This window comes from Macaca mulatta, chromosome 8 (genome assembly GCF_049350105.2).
Source record: "Macaca mulatta isolate MMU2019108-1 chromosome 8, T2T-MMU8v2.0, whole genome shotgun sequence".
Taxonomy (NCBI): Eukaryota; Metazoa; Chordata; class Mammalia; order Primates; family Cercopithecidae; genus Macaca; species Macaca mulatta.
In genome coordinates, this window is record NC_133413.1 from 138,338,055 (window position 1) to 138,359,263 (window position 21,209).

Below are 21,209 nucleotides of genomic sequence, written 5' to 3' on the forward strand. Positions count from 1 at the left end.
GCCACACAAACTGGGCAAGGTGCCTGCCCTCTTCACGCTGCTGTTTCTGTGACTTTCGGATATGAGACCTGTCTGTGGGGTTGTGAGGATACGTGGGGATTAAGTGGGAAATTCAAAGGGTTTTCTTTGTGACTGGTGACGGATAAATGCCATTTCCTTTCATCCTCCTTATTTTGACATTAGCCCCAACCCCTACCCCAAGGGTCTCTCTCCCTCTTTCCAACTTAGATACCTCTCAGGGGACACATGGACCTCCCAGAAAAGCAGCTCTGATCTCTTGTGGAGCTTCCCTGAACTCCATATGGCACATCTACTACTGTTTAGGATAATATTTTGACTTAGTCCTTAAATGGACTATTTCTCATAGTCCTGCTTTGTAAATGAGATTTTAAGCTCTTTGCAGACAGGGACCAGTGTAAACCCTTGAGCCTCTGTCAGACTTAGTGAACTTGCTTTCCAGCCTGGGCAACATGATGAAACCCTCTCTCTACAAAAAATCCAAAAATTAGCAGGGCACGGTGGCTTGCACCTGTACTCCCAGCTACTCTGGAGGCTGAGGTGGAAGAATCGCTTGAGCCCGGGAGTTTGAGGCTGCAGTGAACCATGATCACGCCACTGCACTCCAGCCTGAGTAACAAAACCAGACCCTGTCTCAAAACAACAACTCCCTTCCCCCACAAAAAAAAAACCTTACTGAACTTTCTCGGAGAACATGCTCACTGTAGAACTTCTGTATTTGGAATCTTCAAGAGCAGGTCCTGCTGTTCTGTAAAGAACTGTCACCTTGAGTCATTGTTTGACTGCTCAAGTCCTTGGCACTTTGCCCCTTTGTTCATGATTGATTGACATTTGGACCTTTGCTGACCTTTCCCTGAGGGATTCTGTGGGCACAGTCAAACAAAAGGAACTTGGGGGGGAAAAACACACACAAAAAACAAATTTTGAAGGTATGTCACTCGGAGAAGAACAGTGTTCACGACTCTTCTTTGTCATTTCAGCATCTTAATCATCTTTGAGCCTAAAGAGGAAGGAGAGTGGAGGTGAGCCTGATTAAATGGGAGCTTTTCCTATATTGAGGATCTGCTAGGTGCAAGGACCTCACATGGGTTATCTCTAGCCTTCCCCCAACTCTGCAAGGCATTTCACAGACAGGGATGCAGGTTCAAAGAACCGAAGCTTAAAGCTTCGCAGATTTGGAAGACTCAGAGCTAGAATTCTCCTGCTACCCTGTTTGTCTCTGAAGCATTTGTCATTGCTTGACATCACATCCCTCCCTCGTGTTTCCCTCTCTTCCTCTTTCCCTTCCCCTGCCACTGTCTGCCTGTCTTCCTGCCTGCCTCTCTTTCTGTCTTAAAATTACTATTGCTATTCCTTACTGGTCTGGTCTGGTCTAGTTAATTAAAAAGGAGACTATCTTGAAGTAACCCTGGGATCCTTATTAGCACAGTCATATTCCCATAACCTTTAGGTGCCTGAGTCCTAATGGATCTGTAAGACAATGCCATCAGCGATAAACGTCCACAGCCTTCCTGGATGCTGCCCACAGGCATCTTGCAGATGAGGGCGTTTGCCTTCTCACCTGCAAATGAGTGGGGAGAAGTGGCCAGGGGTGGGCTGTTCTAGGGAGGCCTGCCTCCCCACTCCCTGAGCCTAGCGGGAATGATATTATGGCTTCAGGCCACAACTAGACACACCGTCCACTCTGACAGGCAGCCAGTCTGGAGAAGGATGTCATGGAGACCTGACGAAATTACTGAGGGAAAAAGAGCAAGACTTGAGCCCTGCTAGGGCTGTTTTGGTCAACTCCTGGCAGTAGATGTTATTGATGCCTTGGACATCTCTATTTCCTTGCGTTTGTCAGCAACCTGCCATTTCCATCTCTTTCTTTTAGAAGCTTCTCATCCTATGGCTCTGCTTCCAGTCTTTCTCATCACATAATTCTTCAAAGGCAAGGCAGACTAGTGGTTAAAAACAAAGGCCCAGGGCTGGGTGTGGTGGCTCATGCCTGTAATCCCAGCACTTTGAGAGGCCAAGGCTGGGGTATCAGTTGAGGTCAGGAGTTGGAGACCAGCTTTACCAACATGGTGAAACCCTGTCTCTACTAAAAATACAAAAATTAGCCGGGCGTGGTGGCAGTTGCCCGTAATCCTAGCTACTTGGGAGACTGAGGCAGGAGAATCACTTGAACCTAGGAGGTGGAGGTTGTAGTGAACCGAGATCACGCCACTGCACTCCAGCCTGGGTGACAGAGCAAGACTCTATCTCAATTAAAACAAAACAAAACAAAACAAAACAAACAAACAAACAAACATAAAAGAACAAAGGCTCCGGAGGCAGTGCCTGGGCTCCTATCCCAGCTCTGTCTCTTGCTGACTCCTGCATGGCTTGGGCGTACTTGGGCTTTGCTGTGTACTTGTTTCTAGGTGAGTTCGTATCTCACAGCGTTGTTGGAGATTACAGGAACACAACCAATTCTCTCAGAACCAGCACTCAGGAGGTGTGGTAATTACATGCTCTTCTGGGCTTCCAGTCATGCCACCTTCGACGGACAATGCTCCAGCACCTACCAGTTTAAGAATCAGTTCCTCCTCTAGGCATTATGCCCAGCGCACCCTTCTCATGGAGATTTGCTTCTCACTCTGCATCTGCAGGTCTTGGCTGAGTGATCTTGGGCAAGTCACTTTACTTCTCTAGGCCTTACTTCTCAGCTCTTCAGTGAAGACATTGACCGAGATTATTTCCAGGGTTTCTTGTGTGCTGTTGTGCTGGGACCTCTCACATCCCATGTGGTCCAACCTTTCCTATTGTTCCTCAGATTCTGCCAGCCCGCCAAGGCAACCTGGACATCACCAAATGTCCTCGCTTATGGACATGTCCTATGTGTGTGCTTGCTTCTCTGGAAATCTTGGTATAGCCTGAAAGCTCCATGAAGGCAGGGATTGTGTCTTTCATATTTGATATGATTTCTGGCTTCTAGCACTGTGCTAGGAGCTAGCACGTGAGCACTGTCTATGTAGCTAGAATTAATCGCATCAACATTTCCTTTTTTTTTCTTTTTTTTTGAGACGGAGTCTTGCTCTGTCCCCCAGGCTGGAGTGCAGTGGCGCTATCTTGGCTCACTGCAACCTCTGCTCCTGGGTCACGGCATTCTCCTGCCTCAGCCTCCCAAGTAGCTGGTACTACAGGCGCCCGCCACCATGCCCAGCTAAGTTTTTTTGTATGTTTAGTAGAGACGGGGTTTCACTGTGTTAGCTAGGGTGGTCTCCATCTCCTGACCTCGTGATATGCCCGCCTCAGCCTCCCAAAGTGCTGGGATTACAGGCGTGAGCCACCGTGCCCGGCCTTTTTTTTTGAGACGGAGTCTTGCTCTGTCTCCCAGGCTGGAGTGCAGTGGCATGATCTCTGCTCATTGCAACTTCTGCCTGCTGGGTTCAAGCAATTATCCTGCCTCAGCCTCCCGAGGAGCTGTGACTATAGGCGTGCACCACCATGCCTGGCTAATTTTTTGTACTTGTAGTAGAGAAGGAATTTTGCTATGCTGGCCAGGCTGGTCTTGAACTCCTGACCTGGTGATCCGCCCGCCTCAGCCTCCCAAAGAGCTGGGATTACAGGTGTGAGTCACTACACCCAACTTTCCAGTCAACATTTCCTAAGCACCTGTTGAGTTCCCAAGCACTGTGCAGGACATGCATGGGTTTCTGGAGGCTGGCAGAACCCAAATGTCAGTATTCCTGAAGAATGGCTCTAAGCAATGTACCTTGCAGAGCTCAAGCAGGGCTCTGCTGCATCATGCAGATGAAGGTGCCTGCTGGTAGAAGGCTGGTTCTATACTGGCTGCTTGCCTCCTCCTTGTGGAGACCCACATTGTGTCTGGCAAAGTGCAGAGGAAATCAAGCCCTTAATCACATTAGGGAACAAGACTGGCTTCGGTTTGCATCTCTCGAGCCTGACTCGTAGGAGTAGCCACAGTAATAGCAGCACTGTGCTGTTGAGGCTGACTTTGACTATCTGCTTGTGTTGTGAGCACACTGTGCACTGAGCAGTCTCTATACATTCAGTGTCTTGTCCACAGATGAACTCCAGTGGACCCATGTTTCATTTTCCTTATTTTTATTATTATGTTTATTTTTTGCTTTTTTGAGATGGAGTTTCACTCTTGTTGCCCAGGCTGGAGTGTAGTGGTGCAATCACAATCTCAGCTCACTGCAACCTCCGCCTCCTGGGTTCAAGTGATTCTCCTGCCTCAGCCTCCTGAGTAGCTGAGATTATAGGTGCCCGCCACCACACTCAGCTAATTTTTGTATTTTTGGTAGAGATGGAGTTTCATCATGTTGGTTAGGCTGGTCTCGAACTTCTGACCTCAGGTGATCCACCTGCGTTGGCCTCCCAAAGTGCTGGGATTACAGGTGTGAGCCACCACACCCAGTCTATTGTTATTATTTTTTGAGACAGGGTCTTACTTTGTCACCTAGGCTGTGGCATGATCTCGGCTCACTGCAACCTCCACTGACATCCTGGACTCAAGCAATCCTCTCACCTCAGTCTCCTGAGTAGCTGGGACTACAGGTGCACCACCACTCCCAGCTAATTTTTGTATTTTTTGTAGAGATGTGGTTTCACCATGTTGCCCAGGCTGGTCTCAAACTCCTAGGTTCAAGTGATCTGCCTGCCTCCACCTTCCAAAGTGCTAGGATTACAGGCATGAGCCACTGTGCCCGGCTTATTCCTTGTTTTTATTGAACAGATTAGGAAACACTTTCAAGGAGCTTAAGGGATGTGCCCAAGGCCACAGGGTTGTGGCCACAGCATGAAGATTCACACCTTGGTTCATGTGGCTCCCATCCCCCTCTCCTGTATGAGGAATCCGGTGAGTGCGAGGGGAGCAAGTGGGTACTCGAAGGCTTGGGAATTCCAAAGCAGCTGATCCTTGTCATCCCAGCACACGTTAGGCAGGAAGTGAAATGAAGCAAAAACAGAGCCTGTCAGCAGGGGGACAGCTGCCGCTTTCTCTGGGAACAGATCTCCCTGATTTATCTTCCAGGTTAGGGAAGCCCCAGCTCCTGGGGCACCACAGAGAAATAATGTGAGCACAGCCAGAGAAATTGCCACCTCTCCCTTCCTCGGAAGAAGATAAAGGAGACATCGTCTTTGTGGTATCAGTTTTGAAGAAATCTTACTTCACAATCCTGCGAGAAAGAGAGATTGAGGCACACTCAGACTGTGAGACTGATTTCTCACTTCTGCCGCTACCACTGCTGCCCCATTGACTGGATCTCAGAGTTGTTTTAATCAACATCCACTGACTCTTGCTGGTACTAAAATTAACAACATGACTGGTCCCTTCTGCAAAAGAGGGAAAGAGAAACACACACGTGCGCACACACACACGTGTGCACACATGCACTTGCACATACACGTGCATGCACACATGCATGCACAGACATCTGCGCGCGCGCGCACACACACACACACACAGAGTCCAGGAGGCTCAGAGGCAGAGAGAGAGAGAGGGGAAGGCACAGCCACACATGCCCTGGGAGACACTTACTGTGGCTCCCTCTGCAAATGGTGCTCCCCTCAAAGCTTTGGTACCAGGGACGCCTTCCCTTGGTTTCTGTGTGCTGTACGTCATACCCCATTTACCAGCCTGTGCCAACCCTGGATACTTCAGTCACCAAAGCATCCGTCTGTCCGTCCCGTACTTAGGGGGAGTGGATATGCAGAGGTGGTCTCTTGGTGTTGGGTAGGGAATAGACTCAGCCCGTTTTTCGTTTTTCTTCCAAATGTCCACTGCAGTGCCTCAGCTGGTGGAAATACTCAGTGGGGAGGGTCAAGAAGGAAATGACGGAGTTGGTCCTGACAGCCTGGGAGGCAGAGAGGAGAGAGACGGAGCCAAGAGAATGGGGCTGGGGCCACGTTTCTTTTGTGGGGCAATTCTGTGTCACTGGGCCAGGGCATGCTTATTGTGAAGACTTCCCCTCAGTGTCCTCTAGGGAAGGGTCAGCTGTGAGGCAGTGGGGCGTGAGAATACGATGAAACAGGGAAACCTGGAAGCTGCTGATTCCCAAGCCTTGAGGGGGTGTTCTGGTATCTTTGACATTCCAGCAAACATATTTTCACAGCAAAACTAAAAAAATATGAACTCCCTTTTTATAGAAATAATGCGCATGGAGAAAAGTGCACGTGTCATATGTGTATCGATAGCTTGACGAATGTTCTCAAACTGAACCTGAGTGTGGAGCCAGCACCAGGATCAATAGAACATTTCCAGCATTTTGGAAGCCCCCTCCCAGTCAGTCACTTAGGAGCCACATAGATTAGTTTAACCTGTTTATGTACTTAATGTAAATAACATCATCACACACTCCCCTGTGTCTGGCTTCTTCCACCCAAAATTATGTTTGTGGGATGTATTTATGTGGTATGTGCATTTTCAGATCATTCTCATTGGTCACTAGGTTGTGTGCATATTTTTAAAAAATCCTTTCTACTGTTGATGGGCATTTGAGTAGTTTCCAGTGTTTGGCTGTTATGAATAGTGCTGCTGTGATATCGTTAGATGTGTCTTTTGGTGAACATATGCACACATATCTGTGTATTGATACCACGGAGTGGAGCTGCAGGGTCATAGGGTTTGGGTATATTCAGCATTAGTGAATAGTGCAAAACAGTTTCCCAAAGTGGTGGTTTGTCCTTTTTCAGAGTGTCTGTTCACCAGCACGTATGAATTCCAGTTCCACATCAGAGCCAATTATTGGCATTGTGTGGTTTTTAAATTTTAGCCAACCCATTACAGAAAGAGCAAATGAAAGGAATCTAACAGTAAGTAAGCAGGAGAGAAAAAGAAAATGCTCCCTGAGAAAGCATTATGACTTGATGATAGGGGAAGTCCTGGTGTACAATGCCACACATTGTGTATTTCTGCAGGCGGAGGGTGAGGTGCAGCCACCTTCTTGTGAGCATCAGGGCAGCCCTTGCCATTGGTCAGGGACCACCACTTGACTGCAGTAATACCCAACAGACCATGTCATAATTCTTCCTCAGGTGACAGAGCTTTAATGGACCCGACCCCAACAAAACAAACTTGGCTTCAGACTTGCCTATGGGCCTCAGTAAATATTTAACAGACTGTGTCCCCTGTTCACTCCTCTGTCATTAACTGAGGCTGGTATCATAAATCACAGCTCCCCTTCCTGTTGTAAGTGGCCCCTCTCAGCTGACGGTATTCCAGTCCTGACATTCAGGAGCAGTGCCTCTTCTGGGCTGCTTCCCAGGGCTGGCAGATCTTGGTGGTCACTTGTAGGAGCTGAGGAGTGAGTGTGTGCAGTCTAGTCACTGCTCTGGGATGACTTGCAGGAGCCTCTTCCATTTGATGCGAGAATGACAGATCCATCAAGCTCTTAATGTGTGACCAGCAACATGCTAAGTCCTTTATGTTGTTTATGTCAGCCTGTCGCAGTCCATTCAGGCTGGTATAACAAACCACCTTAGACTGGTAGCTTGTAAACAACAGAACTTTATTTCTCGTGGTTCTGGAGGTTGGGAAGTCCAAGATCAAGGCTCAGACATATTTGGTGTCTGGTGAGGGCCCATTTCCTGGTTCAGCAATGATGCCTTCTTGTTGGGTCTTTATATGGTGAAAGGATTAAATAAGGTGCTTTATACCTCTTTTATAAGGGCACTAGGCCCTCTAGCCTCATGACCCAATCACTTTTCAAAGGCCTTTCTTTTTGAGATCATCACCTTGGCAGTTAAGATTTCGACGTATGAATTTAGGGGTTAGGAGTGTGGGTAACAAACAGTCAAAACATAATACAACTTCACAGTAGTTCTATGAAATGAGTAGATGTTGTTTACCACCATTTTCAGATGAGGAAATTAAGGATTAAAAACATTTCCCCAGAGTAAGAAAAGTAGTAAATTTGAGAGTCTAACTTCAAACTGTAATTTTTAACTACTGTCCTGTACTTCCTCTTTTCTCTTAGGGGCTATTTAGATACTTGAGCTTCCTTTTGCAGCCATCTTCCTCTTGGGTCTAAAGCTGTCAGGTAGATTTAAATGGGACAAGAGGGCCAGGTACAGTGGCTCACACCTCTAATCTCAGCTATTTGGGAGGCTGAGGCAGGAGAATCACTTGAACCCAGGAGGTGGAGGTTGCAGTAAGCTGAGATGGCAGCGTTGCACTCCAGCCTGGGCAACAGAGCAAGACTCTGTCTCAAGGAAAAAATAAATAAAATAAATAAATAAATAAATGGGACAAGAGGAAGTCATCTGAAGAGCACTTACTGAATTCAGATGTAATTATCTGCTTTTTCAATGATTTTAAGAAATTAGAACCACTGTTTTTATCTGTCTCTTTTCATGACTTTTTTCAAACATTGGTTTTCAGCAGTTCAACTATTATATACTTAAGTGTGATTAAAAAAAAATATATATATCTATATATATCTCCTGCATGGATTTGCTGATATCCTCATATCTATAAATTAATGTCTTTCACTGAATTTAGAACACTTTCATCCTTTTTTTCCCCCCCAGATATTGATCTTGCTCCATTCTCTTCTCTCCTTTTGGGACTAAAATTACTTGTCTGTTAGGCTTTTTGATATTGTCCAACAGGTCTCTGAGGCCGTCTTCAATTTTTCAAACATTTTTTCTGTTATTCAGATTAAATAATCTCTATTGGTCTCTCCTCAAATTGTACTGACTCTTCGTTCCTCTTCAGTCTGCTGTTAAATGGATCCAATCGATTGTTTCAGATTTTTTTTTTTTTTAATGCTAGAATTTCCATTTGACTCTTTGTTTGCTAAGCTTTCTTATTTTTATTTACTAAGAATACATTTTCCTTTGAGTCTTTGAGCATAGTTATAATAGCTGCTTAAAAATCCCTTGTCTGCTAATTCCAGAAACTGGGTCACCTCAGGGTCATGGGGACGGTCCCCATAACTATCTTTTTTCTTAAGAATGGATTACGTTTCCTGCTTTCTTTTTCTTTTAGTTGTTTATTATATTGAGCTATTTTAAATTATATCACAGACATTGTGAGGGACTGATTCTGTTTTGTTCCTCCAAAGAGTAGTGCTTTTTTGTGTCAGTAGGTAGTTAACTCAGTAAACTAAGACCTCAAACTCTGACTCCCTAGTATTGGGAAGCAATCTAAATTGCTGTTTAGTTCTTTTAGCTTTAACTGGGCTATTGCGTGCAAACTTGACTCAGGAGTCACTTAGTGACTTAGGGAACATTTGTACACAGAATTTGAACTCTCCTTTTTGGAACCTCTCTTTTTACCAGATTTCTTCTTTTACTTTCACCTATTGTGTTGCCTTGATCTCTGTCCTGATGTTTCAGTGCAGAAACATCATCTGAGTGTTAGCCACTCGTGTTACGGAACCGGGCCTACTCTCAGGCTAAAATTGACCAAAAGCAAGAACTCACTGGATTGCTGGGTTTCCAATTCTTGATCACACTCCAGAATGTCCTACTTTTGATCATCTGGTGACTAGATTTTTGATTTTTTAAAAATATTTGTTCAGAATTTATAGTTGCTATCTACCAGGGAACTGCTTCAATAGGAACTACTCAACCAATGCCAGAACCTTCTTGAACTTTCTAGAAACACTGTCTTATTTATTTTATTTTATTTTTTTAGACAAAGTCTCACTCTGTGCCCTTCCACTCAGACTGGGGTGCAATGGTGCAACCTCGGTTTACTGCAACGTCCACCTCCTGAGTTTGAGTGCTTCTCGTTCCTCAGCCTCCCAGGTAGTTGGGATTACAGGCACGTGCCACCACACCTGGCTAATTGTTTGTATTTTTAGTGGAGACGGGGTTTCACCATGTTGGCCAGGCTGGTCTCAAACTCCTGACCTCAGGCGACCCACCCGTCTTAGCCTCCCAAAGTGCTGGCATTTACAGGCACGAGCCACCACGCTTGGCCTAGAAACACTGTCTTATTTAAATAAGAAAGAGTGTGTTTCAGAATGGAAAGAAAACAGCTTTGGAATCAAACCCAACTTGGATGCAGAATCTCACTCTATCTCTCTCTCTCTTTTTTTTTTTTTTTGACTGAATCTCACTCTGTCACCCAGGCTGGAGGGCAGTAGCACGATCTTGGCTTACTGCAACCTCTGCTTCCTGTGTTCAAGCCATTCTTCTGCCTCAGCCTCCTAAGTAGCTGTGATGACAGGTGCGCGCCACCATACTGGGCTAATTTTTTTGTATTTTTAGCAGAGTCGGGGTTTCACTATGTTAGCCAGGATGGTCTCCATCTCCTGACCTTGTGATCCCCCCGCCTCAGCCTCCCAAAGTGCTGGGATTACAGGCGTGAGCCATGGCACCCGGCCGGATATGTTTTTAAGAAGAAAACATACCTTACTGTTTTCTTCGTGATTTCTTCATTGGCCGCTGCAAGTGTGTGTGGCTGTGTGCATTGTGGGCAGGGTGAGGTAGCTAGCTTGATTTCCATTTTGAGAATGGGTGGTGCCTCCTCACGGAAGAATGCTTAAAACAGGAGATGGGTGCCCTCTGTTATTGTTGTATGGCAGGCAGAATAACATCCTCCTAAATGTCCACATCCAAATCCCTAGAACCTGTGAATATGTTGCATGTCAACAGGGACTTTGCAGATGCTAGTGAGGCTAAGGACCTTGAGATGGATTATTTTGGATCATCTGGGTGAGCCCAATATAATCACATGCATCCTTAGGAGTGGAAGAGGGAGACAGAGAGTTATTCAGAGACAGAGATATGGCCACAGAAGCAGAGTCAAAGAGTTGCTTTGGTGTTGTATTTGAAGATGGAGGAAGAAGCCACAGCCAAGGCCTATGAGGCAGCCTTTAGAAGGTCGGAAAAGCAAGGAAACGCATTCCCTCTCAGCCACCAGAAAGAAACGCAGCCCTCTCAACAGCCTGATTTTAGCCCAGTGAGACCCGTGTCAGACTTCCAGAAATGTAAGATCATAAATGTGTGCTGTTTTATTTTTTATTTCTTTTTCTGTTTGAAACCACTACATTTGTAAACATTTCTTCGGCAGTTATCATTGCTTTTGATGGAAGTTGGAGTAGTGGTCAAGCTCATGGGCTTTGGAGTCAGTCTGCCAGTCTGCCTTGTTTCAAACCCCTTTTCCTTTCTTTCTTTCTTTCTTTTTTTTTTTTTTTTGAGATAGAGTCTCATTCTGTGACCCAGGCTGGAGTGCAGTGGTGTGATCTTGGCTCACTGCAACCTCTGTCTCCTTGGTTTAAGCGATTCTCATTCCTTGGCCTCCCAAATAGCTGGAATTACAGGCATGCGCCACCACAGCCAGCTTATTTTTGTATTTTTAGTAGAGACAGGGTTTCACTATGTTGGCCAGGCTGGTCTTGAACTCCTGGCCTCAGGGGATCCACCAGCCTCGGCATCACAAAGTGCTAGCATTATAGGCGTGAGCCATTGCGCCCAGCCTCAAACCCTTTTCCTGTGAATTTTTTTTTTTTTTTTAAGCTGTGTGACCTTGTAGAAGTTGCTTCACTTCTCTGGGCCTCACATTTCTCATCTCTAAAGTTGGTTAACAATAATCTACAACTCATAGTTTTTTTGTGAGGGTGAAATGAGGGTCTCATACACGCAGAAAGCCGGGAAGTAACTTTTAGCTGCAGCCATTATGGGCAAGAATCCCTCACTAGGTAACTTAAAGCGATGGATCAGGGAACAGAGTTGGGAGACAGACTGTCTAGCCTTAGATTTAGGCTCCTCTCTTACTAGTCTGAAACAGAATGGTTGTCTGTTCCTCCATTTCTTCATCTGGAAAACAGGGGCAGGAGTCCCAGGGTGTTGGAGAGATCATACCAGATGGAGAAGCCAGAGGTTTTAGCAGGTACCTCATAGACATTCCCCAAAGGGCAGTTATTGTCATCATTGGATGGGCTGGGGAATATTAAGCCTCCAGCTCTACGCATTATGGATCAATTTGTTCTTCAGTTATCTTTGGAGTAATTTAAATACACTGGATTGGGAAGACAAAGCTATTGCCCTGCTGAGGGAAGAGTGCTGGGCACTTGGCAGGTACTCGGTAATTACTGAAGGAATGAGTAGGAACAGAACAGGTCCCAGACCCTGCCCTGAAGAGGCTCACAGTGCCGGACAACGCCTGGAGCCAGGCCAGGGTTTTGTGGTCGTCTTTAAAAAGAAACAAAACAAAGAACTACTTCCTACCAGCTGACCCTAAACCTCTCGGCTCCCTGCAGGGACCTCTCAGCCCTGCAGGGGAGCCCAGGCTGTGTGCCTGGCCTGGCCTTGCTGTCAGCTTTCTAAGCCAGTCACAAATATTCTCCCCTCAACTTCATAATGGATGCCCCACAGCCTCCTCTCCCCTCCCAGGGTGGTCCCGAGGCTCTGAGCAGCTGGCAGTTCCCTGTCTGAGAGGTCCTTGGTGCCGCAGGGGAGGCAGCTCTCACCTGAAGTCCTCCCTGGACGCTGGTCTCAATTTTGTGTGTTACTAGTTATGGAGAATTATTTTTAGTGAATTACATTCTGTTAGGGTCAAACACAAGGAGCAAAGAGTGACTGAATACTGCTCTGGGTCAGTGACTATGACAAGACTGTTTTTTTCTTCTTCCCTGTTGCAGGCCTGATCTTTTGGCCAGAAGGAGATTAAAAAGATGCCCCTTAAGATGGCTGTGCCTGTCAGCTGCATGGAGCTTCGTTCGAGTATTTTCTGAGCCTGATGGATTTACAGTGATCTTCGGTCGTCTGAGGAATAACTCTGGTGGAACAATGCACTGGAATGACACACGCCCTGCACATTTCAGGATACTAAAAGTGGTTTTGAAGGAGGCCCTGGCTGAATGCCTCATGGATTCTTACAGCTTGGATGTCCATGTGGGATGAAGGACCGCAGCTGGCTGCGAGGACTGAGATCTCTGTTTACTTGGGTCTCTGCCAACTTCCTTTGGGTCTCCCTATGGAATGTAAGACCCCGACTCCTCCTGGTGAAGCGTCTGATGCATGTTCCGTCCGGCGCTCAGCTGGGCTTGAGGTGAGGCTGTCCTGGCTGGTGGCGGAGGGTTCACTGGGATGTGGCTGGTTGTCTCAATGAGCTGGCATTTAATGAGCACCCTCTGTGTGGCTGGTGTGATGCTGGGTGCCTAGGGGAGACAGATGGAACCAAAGAGGTCCTTCCTGGAAGCCGTTACTGTTCCCTGCGCTGACGTGTGTTATTGTACCTGTCACCATTTTCTGATTTTCTCAGTTTACCTATCTGTCACCATCTACCTCCCTATAAAGTGCCTCTGCTGTTGGTTCTGTGCCCTTAAGACATTGTGTGTCACTTGGCACAGTCTCTCACACTGCAGAAAGGGAAAATTAAGACAGGGTTGTTAATGAATTAAGACATGGGAGATTCAATGGAAAGATATGCATGGGGGGATAATTTCTTGGCTCTGTGCTCAAAGCCAGGAACAACATAAGGCCATATGGCTGGTACTGTGAGGGTTGTATGTGGGCAGATGCATGTGGAGGCAGGCAGGCCCGGGTGTGATTCTTTAACACATACACACTGCGTGCCTCCATGCAGACTGATGGATTCCTCTCCCTGCAGTGAAGGGTTAAGTAAGTATTATCACACGCCACAGGACTGGAGTTGAAGATCGCCAAGAAGTCATTGAAATGCTGATCACATGACAGACACTCAGCACGTGGTGGGTGATGTTGGCTGGGGGTAGCTTCTGGGGATGGTGGACGTTTCTTGGCCCTGATGATCTTTCCGAGCAGAGCCAGGGAGGCAGTGCTGGACTGTGACCTGGGCACAGCTGGTTGGCGTGGACAGTTGATTAAAGGTCAGTTTCCCTGCAGCCCATGGGAAGGCTGAGTGACAAGTCAGTGGCAGATGAGGAAATGGAGTCTCGTGCCAACTGGAGGGAGGGAGCAGCCGGCTTGGCCACAAAGGCCTGTTGCAGTTCTGCAGCTGACAAGTGGAAGGACTGGCCTCTCAGATCCGGGCCTGGTGGCCTGGGAGGCTGCTAGCTGTGAGCGATGAGTGGTGCCAAGCTGCCTGAAGGAGAGTTGCAGCTCAAACAGCAAGTGGTCCAGCTCTCAGGCCACTTGAGGCCACCTGGCATGTGGTGGCCGACACCACGGTTGGGGTGGGGCCTTGAGTCTGATTTTGATTGGATTCCTAGTTCTGCTCACGCCTGACAGCACTTTCTCAGACAGGCTTTCCTGACCTCCTAAAGTAAATAATGTCCCCCTGGGTGTTCCATGCTGTTCTCACCCATAGCTCCTGGATGTGTTATCATCGTATATTCATTTGTGCGAGTTACTGGGTTTCATGTCTTTCTCTCACACTAGAAAGTAATCTTTCTGAGTGCAGGAAATGCATTTGCCATGCTCACAGGCTAGACACGTAGTAGGCATTTTCTTTGTGGCATCACAGTTGCCTTGATCAAATATGGTGACTCTCAGTGGTTTTCTCTTGGTGTCTTTGAAAAGGTCAGACAGAAGGGAAACGCTCTTTTTTTTGAGTATATCTGTGACTTAACCTGGCAATCCCACTAGGAGAGCAATGGTGTATTCATTGCACAGTTGAGCGCCTTGAGGCTCTGAGGGGCCATGTACCTTGCCCAAGGTTATTTATCCAGGAGAAGGCAGAGCCAGAAGCTGAGAACTGCCTCGTGTTTTACACGGAACCAGGCCGCTTCAGCTGAAGACTTTTCCTTGCGGTGTTGGGAAGGGTGTGTGTGATGGTGAGCTGCAGCACGTGCTGGGCTGTGCTTGCTATACTGTGGTCACGTAGGGGCAGGCAGAGGAGTCATTTCAAGGGGGCTGCTGAGGGTCTGGAGAGAGGCCCACAGTGGTGAGCAGAGAGGTTCCGGGATGGGAGGGGGTCAGCTGGGAACGACAGAGGCAGCACACTCCCTGCTCCCTTGTGCCTTCCCGGCCCTCCTTCACCCCTTCCTGCCCTCTCCCCACACCCTATCGTGGTGGCAGCTGTGCTTCACTTATCACATGGTCCATAGCTCTGTTTTTTCCCCTTTTATCAGTTACTGCCTAGAACAACCCAATTGTGGTGGTCTGGGTTATCTCCCGCTCTTCACAGTAGGACCAGAGTGGGCTCAGGCACCAAAGGACACAGAATGGTTGTGACAATGAATAAGATTCCTTCTCTGTGTCAGCAAGGACACTGATGTAGTAATAATGTCCATTTATTAAGCCATGATCTCTACAGGGCACATGGCACCTGTTTTTCCATTCAAACCTCAAAACAGACCTATGAGATGCGCACCATCATGGTGATGATCAGTTTTACTGTTTTTTTGTTTTGTTTTGTTTTTGTTGTTGTTGTCATTTTTGAGACTGAGTCTTGTTCTGTCACGTAGGCTGGAGTGCAGTGGCACAATCTCGGCTCACTGCAACCTCCACTTCCCTGGTTCAAGTGATTCTCGTGCCTCAGCCTCCCGAGTAGCTGGGATTACAGGCATGCGCCACCATGCCTGGCTAATTTTTGTTGGCCAGGCTGGTGTTGAACTCCTGACTTCAAATGATCTGCCTGCCTCAGCCTCCTAAAGTGCTGGGATTACAAGCGTGACCCACTTTGCCCAGCCTGTTTTACCATTGAAGTAACTGGAGCACCCAGAGGGAAATCAAGTGTCCCCAGGGAATACAGGCAGCATTTGGACAGCCCTGTCTAACTCCAAAGCCACCGCACAACATTTCCTGGAGCTGAGAGACGCACATTCTCCCTTCTTGGCCACCGGTGACTGTGACCTTGGGCAAACTACCTCTCCTTTTTGGGCCTTAGTACATTCATTCATAGGGAAACTGGCTAACTTCTCTTCTCAGCTGGGAGACTTGAGAGTGAAAGGGGCGCTATATTACTTACTCTGGGACGACAGGTGTACACGAGGACGTGGTTGGGCAAACCAGGCCTAGAAGCTCCCAGACTCATCAATTAGTTGGTGGGTGCTGGTGCTGCTGGTGCATTATGCGTCCAAGGCAGCTCTCCCAGTTTTCCCTGGACTTTTGCCTGAACAGTTTGCATTTCTGCTCATGGTGCAGGAGCTTGCTGTCCTGATTTCATGTCATAAGCCTGCGTTCAGCCACTTAGAAGAGCCCTGTTACCCCTGACTACTGCTAGAGCAGTCCCAACCTGTGTCGTTTTCACTTGATGGGCTCCTGGAATGATTGACAGCACACTCTCCACACTCTGTAGTCGTAGAGGCTGCCCTGCCACCCACACTGACATCCTGGCCAGGTTCCTGGAGATGGCCTGGCGTCTTGGACCTATTCCCCATAGGGTGCCTAGAGCCCCTGACAGTCTGCCTAGGGTGTCCATGAGAGAAGGGCTGTGACTTAGTCATCTCCAGGGGTTCTCAGTGAACAGCCCAAGGTTGCTTAAGAGCTGGTGTGTATGAATACCTGGAATGTGCCCAGTTGACCTTCTAATCTGGTGAGGGGGATGTGTCTCCCTCTTATACATATGGACAAACTGAGGTTCAGTGAGATCCAGAAAGCTGCCACGGTTATTGATGGAGAGAGCAGAGAAGCTGGTGTTTGCACTCCCATCTGTCAGCCTCGACACCCCTACTCCTGTCCAACCAGTGTTTCTCAAAGCGTGCTGATAAGCAATGCAAGATGATTTCAGGTTATAGATAAGAATAAAAATTTTTTTGTGTTTAACTCAAATTAGAAAAAACAACAATTGGTACGTGAGACCTGTGATTTTGCAGATAATACTGCTTAGGATGTTGGTATTTAAGTTAAGAAAAGGTCAGCTTTTCAAAAGTACTGTTAGCGACATGTGGACCTAGTCCTCCTGAAGAGGACTGCATTGGGGCACCGGTAATTCTTTCTATTTGTGGTGCTCTGGCTGTGTGGCTCTGGCTACGTCACTGGAGGCAGTGTCTGAGCCTGTGACTTGAGTAGTAGCTCTGTGTCATGTCTGCTGATTCTCCCCAAATCCTGAAGATTCATGATGAAGTGACTGCACAGCTTAGTCTGAAGCTAGATTGAAAATAATAAGGATCCTAGAATGACAGCACTTTACAATCCTATAATTTGGCTCACATTGCCTGCAGTTACTATCTCAGCCCTGCCTGTTATATTCGTTCAGCACCCAAAGTTTTTCAGTCAATTCCTGAGTTAATTATTCTCTGGGATTAAATTATGAAATAGTAAATACATTTCCACTATGCAATCAATTGGTGACTTTATTCATTTATTCTTTTCATTCATTTATTCTCAACAAATTGAAGATAAGGGCTGGGCACGGTGGCTCACGCCTGTAATCCCAGCACTTTGGGAGGCCGAGGTGGGCAGATCACCTGAGGTCAGGAGTTCAAGACCAGCCGGGCCAACATAGCGAAACCCCATCACTACTAAAAATAGAAAAATTAGATGGGTGTGGTGGCATGTGCCTGTAATCCCAGCTACTCAGGAGGCTGAGGCAGGGGGATCGCTTGAACCTGGGAGGCAGAGGTTGCAGTGAGCCAAGATTGCACCACTGCACTCCAGCCTGGGTGAGAGAGTGAGACTCCATCTCCCAAATAAATAAATAAAAAGATAATATTACCTACCCCATGAGTCTATTGTGAGAATTAAATAAGAGAACATATTAAAAGGTTTCATTCAGTGCCAGGCATATAATATGTACTCAGGGAATACTAGTTTTTTTAAATAAAATTTTAAAATGGGATTAGAAGACCAAAGCATATAGACATAAAGGTTTAAAAAATATTGAAGATGAGTGAGTTACTAAAATTTTACATTACGTTTAGCTCTGAGCTTCCTAGTTAGTACAACATGCTAAGTAGGTTATACTTGTGTCTAAAGTAAGGCTTGGCAAACTTTTATATCAAGGACTAGGTGGTAAATGTTTTCAGCTTTGCAGGCCACGCAGCTCTGTACTGCTTGTCAGTTCTGCCTTTGTATCTTGAAAGTAGCCATAGATAATATGTAAATGAGTGGGTGTGGCTGTGTGCCAATAAAACTTTATTTACAAGAACTGACAACGGGCTTATAGGCTGTAGTTCGTCCTTGGCCTAAATAAAGGAAACATGTTTGTCTTTGAAAGGCAGAAACTTCTCCAGGTTCATAAACACTGAAAAACAATTGTTCCAAGATGTAATATTTCTGTGAGACTTGTTAAGCAGCATATGCACAATGCTTTCATTAGGCTTTTACAGAAAACTTAGAAGACGGCCTTCACATGGCTAGTTCTCTTACTGTTCTTTTAGCAGACATTTATTGAGGGTTTACTATGTCCTAGGCTCCGATATCGATACATAGTAAAATGTAAAGTCGTGTGCATTTTGGCAGGGGATGCTGCATTGACTAGGAGGGGTCTTGGTGACAGTTTTGGGAGGTCAGTTTACAGAGTTTTGGGAGGTCAGTTTAGAACAGTATTGGACACACTCTTCCATCCCTGAATTACACACAGGCCTCAATGGTAACTTGAGTGGGCTTTTGGTCCGGCACGCCTGGGCTGTAGGGACAGTCACTTAGCGTCCTGCCTCAAGAGTGGTTGTGTCATGAGATCTTGGCCCGCTTTGACTGATAGCTACAATTTTTTGAAGAGTGTGGTTTTTAGAACAAAATTAAATCAGGTTTTGAAGCTTTGCTATTTTATACCTGCTGTGTGATCTTGCTCAAGTTTTTAATTTTTTTCTGTCTACAGGATTTTATTTTATTTTTATTTATTATGTATATATTTTATTTTAAGTTCTGGGGTACATGTGCAGGATGTGCAGGTTTGTTACATGGTAGACGTGTGCCATGTGATTTGCTGCACCTATCAACCCATCACCTAGGTATTAAACCCAGCAGGCATTAGCTATTTTTCCTGATGCCTTTCCTCCCCCGTCGCCCTCCCCACAGGCCCCAATGTGCTCAAGTGTTTTAATCTTTCTTCATCTGCAAACAGTAACAGCTCTGAATCTCTATTTCTTACTCTAATGCTGGCTATTTGCTCTCTATGTTAGTTCCTCCGCCTGGGGGCTGGGCGGGAGGCGACTGACCTCACCCCTTGAAGCTGTCTCCTGGCTTTCCCAGCTACAGCCTGTGGGTGTGAAGATTGCAGCGCCCTTCTCCTGGGTGAGTAGTCTGTGTAACAAACCTTGAGAAAACACTGGCCTGTGGAATTTCAAAGTTAATGAAGGGAACAGATTCCAAGAGGGTCTCTGTTTGACCTTCCACCCCTTCCCCAACCCCCTGTTATCCCCGAGCGACTTTGGGGGCAAGCATAGGTTTGTAGGCACTAGAAAGAAGAACTCTCATGCTGTAATGCAGGACTGTGACCTTGGCCTCTGGATGTCTGGGCCAGGTGGGTGCATTTGTGCCTCTTCCTACAGCACCTGGTTAGCCTGCGAGAGACCATAGGGAGCAGCCAGGGCAGGCTATCTTAAGAGAAGGGAGCATATTTGATAAGGTTGGAAAATGATTCTCAGCTGTCCATAGGAAGAGCAGAGTAAGGGGCTATGTGAGAAGTTTGGAAGAAGGCCCAGTTCCAAAAATGAAGATAGAAAGAAAGAGGAAATAAATAAAGAGGAAAGAAGGAAAGAGAGAGAGAGAAGACGGAAGAAAGGAAGGAAGGGAGGGAGGGAGGAAAGGAAAGAAAGAAAGAAAGAAGAAAGGAAAGAAAGGGAGGGAAGGGGGGAGGAAAGAAAAGAAAGAAAGGAAGGAAGGAAGACAGGAAGGAAGGAGGGAGAAAGGAAGGAAAGGAAGGAAGGAGGGAGAAAGGAAGGAAAGGAAGGAAGGAAGGAAGGAAGGTTGATTCATTATTCTGTCCTTTGTACCTGAGTGAAGAAAGAAAGGAAAGAAAGAGAGCGAGAAAGAAAGAAAAAGAAAAGAAAAGAAAAAGAGAAAAGAAAGAAAGAGAAAGAAAGGAAAAAGAAAGGAAGGAAAGAAAGATTCATTATTCTGTCCTTTGGACCAGAGTGCTGTTTTCAGTTAAAATGAGTGGAGTAGGATCCAGAGATCAGGCTTTTGAGGACAGGTAAAGCCTCAGGATACATTCTGTTTCTGGCTCAGGGAACCTTCAGGGAAAAGGCTTTGGAGACCAGGCTAGGCAGGGAAGTCACCATAATTGATGGGCCACACTAGACTGGAGCCAAGCATGGCCCATTCCTGAGACTCTGGGCCTCAGGGTGGCCTTGGCTGGAACCTGTGTTCCAGTGGCTCTGGTGGCTCTCTTCCCTCTCACCTTCCCAGGAGGCAGCTTGTTTCCTGGTGGTGGGGTGAGGCGGTGGTGTGGGGGGCTGCTTCCTCTCTGTCTTGCAGCCTTGTTAAAATGTGGGCCACATGCTCATAGCTGGGTCTCCAGTGCCATTGCTGGGGATGGGGGTCTTTCCCTCTCATCTATCTGTCACCATTTATCACTCCACAAAGGGTGGGGGTACTGCGAAGAAAGAGTGTGTCCCACCTGATTACTGGGAAGTGCAATGGACGCCCCCACCCCCTGTTGGCTTATCTTGTGACAACCAAAGAACAGCTGTTGGTGGTCAGGCCTCTGAGTCACTCAGAAGCTTGGGACCGGGTTCAGTGGGAGATGATGGCATAAACAAATAAACACTGGCCGGCCCCCAGCTCTCAGCTTTCTGCTCACTGGGGGGCCTCGGAAGCTTCTTGTTGCCTTTGCAGGGAAAATAAAGATACCTATAATAAAAAGAGTTTTCCTGATGGAGAAATGCTCTGGGGAGGTTGTTGAGCATGTTAGAACATCCCTGAGGCTTTCTGGCTCTGTGAGCTTAGGGAGGACACTTGGCTTCTCTGGGCCTTCGCTTGCTCCCTTGGGAAGCCTATGATTGTGAACCTGAGATGATCTGGGAGGTAAAACTGGCCAGTTGTCCATCTCCCCTCTCTGAACATGACGCATAGTAAGCCCTGAATCTCATTCAAATTTGGAAGTCAGATTGGTTTTGTGACTGTCCTGGTTTCCGGCTGTTGAGTCAGCTCAGGCAGTTCTTGGGACTTCTCTGAGGCTCTGGCTCCACATCTCTCAATGGGGTGACAGTCCTCATCTTGTGGCCCTCACGCGCTTGTTGAGAGGACGATGAGTCACCTCTGGGAAATTGCCTGAGAGCTGGATGACACCACTCTGTGGGATTGCATTTCATCCACAGAGACATTTGGAAGAGAAGGAAGAGAAGGAAGCAGAGCAGAGCCTGACTCTTGATTCTTCGGGGAGGGGGCCTGGAGCTGGTGGACGTGAGGGCACAGAGGACATTGGTTTCAGGCCAGGC

The 21,209-nt window shown here is 47.0% G+C and overlaps 1 protein-coding gene across 1 annotated transcript in view; it reads left to right on the top strand.

Moving 5' to 3' along the window:
* LOC106999943 (uncharacterized) overlaps positions 1–21,209 on the top strand; it is a 303,356-nt gene that overhangs the window by 85,744 nt on the left and 196,403 nt on the right. The window contains exon 2 of the mRNA XM_077942878.1: positions 12,603–13,012. Within this exon, the coding sequence (XP_077799004.1) occupies positions 12,603–12,864 (262 nt within the window). The 3' untranslated portion in view covers positions 12,865–13,012. The remainder of the gene's footprint in view (positions 1–12,602; positions 13,013–21,209) is intronic.